The following is a 6,952-nucleotide window of genomic DNA, read 5'->3' as shown; positions in this document are numbered from 1 at the left end:
GGGTTAGTGGTGGTGGTAGGAGGGAAATGGAGGAGTAGAGTAGCCTCCCCCTTTCTATTTTTACTGAACAGCTTGTTCTAAATCAGCAGTTCTCAACCAGTGGATCGCGACCCCTTTGGGGGTCGAATGACCCTTTCACAGGGTCGCCTATTTTTTTTTCGGAAAACACATATATAATGACATATTGTTTTTGTGGTTAATCACTATGCTTTAATTATATTCAATTTGTAACCATGAAATTGGGGGTCACCACAACATGAGGAACTGTATTAAAGGGTCGTGGCATTAGGAAGGTGGAGAACCCCTGTAAATGGAGAGGAAGAAGAAGGGATCGAGAGGGAAGGGGGGTGTCAGGGAGGCAAGTATGTTACCTTACAGGTTAAATAAGTTGATTTGAAGTTAAAAAGGAAAAATGTCCCTGCCTCCAGTTCTCTCTGCTCCCTTCAATGCTTTGGAAATTGTATGTCCTCAACTACTATGTGCTTATCATTGCCTATTAATTGATTGGTGGGAATTCTTTAGAGGGAGAAAATAAAATACCATTTCTTATTCTCTCACTTCCCTGTTTGTGTCTTTCATTTGTGGAAAAGAAGTTAGAAATTATAAAGAAGGAGGAGGAAAAGCGCATCTTATATACAAATGCTCACCAGAATGCATCCCAGATGTCCCCCCAGGACCTCAGTCAAAACATATTCAAACAAGAACTCATCATTTCCATCCCTTTCCTCCTTCAATCTGGCCTAAGTCCAAATTTTCTCCTGTGATTTCCCTTCTTATTTCAAGAGCAAATGTTAGAGTAAGAACATTAAATTATAATCACTCAGGGATTATAATTTGTATTACATATTTGACAGTTAGTCCCGAACTTACACCCAATCAGGAAAACCGACAGTCCATCTAGATTCTCTCATAGCCCATATCCACACACCCATGACATTAAAAGGACAGGGATCTTTCATGAACTCTGGAAATAAAAGGAGGCCTGTGTGGGAAGCATGGAGTTTCAAAGGGATTGGTGATAGATGAGAAGGTTGCAAGGGTGCTGGCTCATGGAGATCCTCTCAGGTCAGTGCAAGATCTTTGGCTTTGGGCAGAAGAGTACCACAATCTGACTAATCTCTTAACAGAATCCCTCTGGCTACAGTGTTGAGAATAGACTTCAGATAAACAAACAAACAGCAGGGGTCCTTCCATTAAAAGGCAACTGTAAGCTGTAATAACCAAGGAAAGGATGAGAGTGGCTTGGAGCAGGGTAGAAGCTGTTGATCAATAGGGTGTTGCAGGAACAGAGATGAAACCGTAATTTTAACATTGAGCAACTGCAAGAGCAGAGTTGCCATTGCCTAAACTATGGAAGGTTATGGAAGGTGATGGGGATTTGGAGGAAGATTTTCAACAACTCAGCCTTAAGAGGTTACATTCAAGATGTCTGAGAGACATCCACATGCCTCCTTCAAGCTTGAAACAAACATGCCGGCAAGGAAAACCAAGACATATTATTTGTTTCAAAGAAACGTAGGCTGCAAACATTAATAAATACTGATCTTGACTTTCCTTGAAACCTATGTCTCTTACTCGATTGCCATGAGGTGTACATAAATTCTATAATTTACCAAAGTAGTGCTAAACAAGCAAGAAATCAATATTTGTAGGTTTTTTGGTTGTTTTTAGAAATCAATGTTTGTAGGTTTTTTGGTTTTGTTTTTCCCACGTATGTTAAGAATGTTTTGTTGGATGTTGGCTAAAGTCAGGATTGTTCTTGGTCAATGGACTAGATCAGTCCCAGATTTAGAGCAGCATAGGTGAAAATTTGGGTCAGTATGTCCTGCTTCTAACGTTTGTTTTTTTCTAGAAATCCCTACTCCTGACATTTTTTTTTCTAGAAACCTTGAGCAAGTTACCTTCTCCCAAGCTCATTCCTTCTACTAGTCAAGTTCAGATAATACCTACTCCACTGAGGTGTTCTGAGAACTTTTATATGTGACTAGATGCCCAATGCACGAAATTTGTGCAGGGGGCTTGGCCCCTGCCACCACGGCAGCTGCCTCAGCCCCACTGCAGCAGCAGCCACCTCTGCCTCAGCCCTAGCTTCGTCCAGAAGGTCATCCAGAAGGACTTCTGGTTTAATTAGCATATTATGCTTTTATTATTATATATTGTTGCTTTTGTAATTTATTCAAGCTAAACTGATAGGAGGAAAAGTTAGCGAATATTTGCTCTCTACAACAAATACTGTATATAGAATATACAATTCCTAACTATATTAATTTCTGAAATTTTCTCCAATGTGCACAGGTTTGTTGCATGTTGTTTTTGTTTGTTTTATGTAACTTTATTGAAATCATAAACATATCCTGTAACCTGTGAATGGCCTTCATGCCACTGACTGCTCTCTCCAGAATTCAGTGTCAATTTTTGCATTTGCATTTATGGTCAGATCAGATTCATATCAAACAGTAATATCTGGTTAATACACAAAGAGCAAAAGTGAACTTAATGCATAGGTGATGCCATCATGCCAGGTAAAACCAGAATCAGAATATGGCGAGCTGAACTTAAGAAGTTTCTTCAGCAATGCAAAAACCAGAATTTCAAGAAACACTTAAGTATTGAGATGACACACACAGTAATATATACTATGCACATTTAAAAGAACATTATTCGCCCTAACCGGTTTGGCTCAGTGGATAGAGCATCAGCCTGTGGACTCAAAGGTCCCAGGTTCGATTCTGGTCAAGGGCATGTACCTTGGTTGCGGGCACATCCCCAGTGGGGAGTGTGTAGGAGGCAGCTGATCGATGTTTCTCTCTCATCAATGTTTCTTAAGTCTCTATCCCTCTCCATTCCTCTCTGTAAAAAATCAATAAAATATATTTTTTTAAAAAGAACATTATTCTTAGCATTAGGTACTATGTTCACATGCTGAAGAATAATTAATTCTGAAAAATTATAATTTTATATATATATTTAATCCTCATCTGAGGATATATTTTTCCATTGATTTTCAGACAGAGTGGAAGGAAGGGAAGAGGGGGTAAGGAGAGAGAGAAACATTAACATGAGAAAAAAATATTAATTGCCTCCCACACGTGACCCAACTAGGGCCAGAGATGGATATAGAACCCATAACAGTGGTACATGCCCTTGACCAGGAATTGAACCCACAACTTTTGGTCCACAGGGCTGACACTCTAACCAGCCAGGGCCACGTACTGTACTCTTCGGGCCAACTTTACCAATGCTCCCATAGATTCCCTGCCTGAGTACTTTGCTCTCTCTGCATCTAGCCAATTCCTATTAACCTCCAAGACTCACTTTAGTCCTAACTTCACCCAGGAATTGAATACTGATGCCCAGTGTCCTCCTCCATGCTCTCATTTCACATGGGCACACTTCTGTCTTAGCCCTGGCCAGTCTCTCATGATTTCCAATTCACTCATATGTCTTCCCATACTACAATTCAGGGGTTATAATCTTAAGCAGGCATCAGAATCACCTGCTGACTCCCTTGCAAAGACGTTTCTGATTAAGTGGACCTGTTGTAGGGCCCAAGAATCTGCATTTCTAACAAGGCCCCAAGTAATGCTGATGCTGGTTGAAAGGGTGCAGCAACACTCTGAGAACCATTATTCAATCTTTTCAAATACTGGGCCAAATGTAATTCATATCTATCTCCAGAACTTGGTTCCATACTTGGCGTGGGATAGAAGCTCAGAAAAGTGTTTTTTGAGCATCCAAGGCATAAAAAGAGGAAAATAAGTTACCTGAATGGTGAGCTCTCTTCCCTCTCGGTTAATCTTCAAGTGGTGCATCCTTCTATTAGCAAAGTTCTCTACCTCAATGGTGAACACATGGGTTTCTTCCTTGCTCAGCTGATAGTGAACTTGTAAGCTTCCTTGAAAAATAAATGTTAGAAATTAGAATTAAAAATAAGACCCATAAAATTTAAAAGTATGATCAGATTGTATTTTAATTGATCATTATTATTCAATTAAATTGAAATTTTAAATTAAATAAGAAATCCATGCTTTAATTATTTTATCATTTAACTTTTTAAAAGATATGCTATTATTATAGCATTTGGGTCCATAAAGAAATCTCTGAGTATAGCTGCAAAATTAAAGCATGTGTATGTGTGTGTGTGTGTGTGTGTGTAGGGAGAGTGTGTTATCAGAAACCAATATACCAGTTTGTAAAATAAAACAGCCACAAGTCTATTTTGTAATTGAATTATGAAAATTTTAATAAGACAAAGTGTTTTTCTACTCTTTCTTTAATTCCTACCATATCCTATTCCTCCTTTTCTTCCTAATTGCCTTCATAAAATTCCATAATCTATAATGTGAAATAACCTAAGGCAGAAGATAAAAAGATAATTTGGGGTTATGAGGCCATTACCTAACAGTCAGCTAAGAGGAGAAGCTCTCTATAGTCAATCCTGGTTTTCTTATCTCCTCTTCTTTTGGTTCTGACCATCAAAAATGTTCAAATATTAATATTTTTGGTTTTTTTATCACTTAATAATTAATAATAGCTCCCTATCAGTAGCATAGTTGGTGCTGATAGGAGTTGGGGGTAGGGGTTTGTGCAAAGGGGCCCTGGCTGCCAATACTAGAGAAAGCTTATAGACACTTCTTGTTCACTAGTTGCTTTAGGTGGTATTCTCTTTCAGACTTCTAATTTTAAGAATCTATGTGTTTTAATATTTAATTCAACCAAATAAACATAATCAGCATGTGACAATTATGTATCAGTCATAATGATAAGCATCACATTCCTGAAGGGAATTTGGAGTCTTTTACAATCCCACACTTTGGCTCATTCATACACACATTCATATTCTGTATGTATTTGTCCATTTTAGAAATCACTTCTATTTCATACATCTTTTCCAGCACCTACTTCACAACCATTCATTTTAGATGTCAATAATCTCAATGGGAATCCTGTTAAAGAATTCTGAAGCTTCCTTAACATCACAATTTATGTCAAAAACACCCCAACAAAGCAAATAAATACCTAAATCAAATATTAACAGGCAGAAAGGGAGATATTGACAATAACACAATAGTAATAGGGTATTTTAAAACCTTACTCACATGAATGAATAGATCATCCAGATCTAATATCAACACCTGGCTTTAGCAACACATTAGAGCATATGGAGCATATGCCTCCAGAACATTATATCCCAAATCAGCAGAATGCACATTCTTTTCAAGTGTATCTGCACTATTTTCCAGAATAGACCACACATTAGGCCACAAAACAAGTCTCAGTAATTTTAAGAATATTGAAATCATATCAAGTATCTTCCTCATTATTGATGTTAAAAAACTAGAAATCTATTACAATAAGAAAGTTGGAAAAAAAATACAAACACAGGTTACCAAACAACATGTTACTAAACAATCATTAGGTTAATAAAGTAATCAAGCAGACATAAAACAGTATTTTAAGACATAAAAATGGAAACACAATGATCGAAAATTGTTAGGATGCAGCAAAAGCAGTTAAAAGAGGGAAATTCATAGTGTTGTGTGCCTACATCAAAAAACAAGAAAAGTATCAAATAAATAATTTAAATTTACACCTAAAGGAAATAGAAAATGAAGAACAGAGAGAACCAAGATGGCGGCATAGGTAAACACTGATACATACCACCTTCCACAACCACATAAAAATTTCAAATAAAATGCAAACCATCATTCAGAACTGCCTGAAATCTAGAGAAGTAAAGAAGAAAGTCCTACAACTAGAGAAGTAAAGAAAAAAGCACATTGAGACTGAAACTTTGAAGGCCAGAAGGGAGTTTCAAGAAATGTTCAAAGTGATGAATGGCAAGGACCTACAACCAAGATTACTCTACCCAGCAAAGTTCTCATTTAGAATTGAAGGTCTGATAAAGAGATTCACAGACAAAAAAAAGCTAAAGGAGTTAGTCACCACCAAGCCAGTACTACATGAAATGCTGAAGGGTATTTTTTAAGAAGAGGAATAGGAGGAGGAGGAAGAGAAGAAGAAGAAGAAGAAGAAGAAGAAGAAGAAGCAGAAGAAGAAGAAGAAGGAGGAGAAGAGGAAGAAGAAGAAGAAAAAGAAAAAGAAGAAGTGAACAATAAAAATGGCAATAAATACATATCTATCAACAATGAATGTAAAAATCAAAATAAAGGAACAAAAAAATCTAATGAACAAAATAAACTGATGAATAAAATAGAATCAGAGGCATGGAAACATGGGACAGACTTACAAATCTCAAAAGGAAGGGGGTAGGGGAGACAGGAAGATACTAACCAAAGATGTTACATGTATGTGTGCATTACCTCTGCAGACAATAGGGTGGTGAAGGCCTGGAGTGGGGTGGGAACCAGGTGGAGGTGGGCAATGGGAAATAAAAAGAGGAACATCTATAATAATCTCAATAATAAATATTAAAAAAAAGAAAATGAAGAACAAACAAAACCCAAAGTGAGTAGAAGGAAAGAAATAAAGATCAGAGCAGAAAAAAATAAAATGGGACCAAAAAAATAAACAATAGAAAAAATTGACAAAACTAAGCTAGTTTATTTTTAAAGATAAAAAAAATAGATGAAGCTTCAGCCAGTTTTATCATGGAAATAAATAGATAGAGGACACAAATAAAATCAGAAATGAAAGAGAAGTAATAATCAACAACACAGACTATATCCTATCTAATAATAGACAAACATGGTAATTAAGCGTACCTCTGACACACTCCCATTGGCCTAATCAGGGTGATATGCAAATTAACTGCCAGCCAAGATGGCGGCCAGCAGCCAGGCAGCTGAAGCGAACAGGAGGCTTGCTTGCTCCAGTGATGGAGGAAGCCAAGGTTCCCCGCCTGCCGCTGCTGGCCTCTGAGCTGCACTCTAAGAAACAATGTTGCAATTATAGAAGCTAAACAAACCCCAGAAACCTGCTTTCAGCCAGC

The 6,952-nt window shown here is 37.4% G+C and overlaps 1 protein-coding gene across 1 annotated transcript in view; it reads right to left on the bottom strand.

The window, feature by feature from the left end:
• Positions 1-6,952, bottom strand: part of CNTNAP5 (contactin associated protein-like 5) — a 921,850-nt gene that overhangs the window by 63,512 nt on the left and 851,386 nt on the right. The window contains exon 20 of the mRNA XM_014548314.1: positions 3,765-3,895. Coding sequence (XP_014403800.1) covers positions 3,765-3,895 — 131 coding nt within the window. The remainder of the gene's footprint in view (positions 1-3,764; positions 3,896-6,952) is intronic.

The sequence above is a fragment of the Myotis brandtii genome, unplaced genomic scaffold (genome assembly GCF_000412655.1).
Source record: "Myotis brandtii unplaced genomic scaffold, ASM41265v1 scaffold501, whole genome shotgun sequence".
Classification (NCBI taxonomy): Eukaryota; Metazoa; Chordata; class Mammalia; order Chiroptera; family Vespertilionidae; genus Myotis; species Myotis brandtii.
The sequence above is the reverse complement of the archived record's forward strand: the minus strand, read 5'-3'. Positions and strand labels throughout refer to the sequence as shown.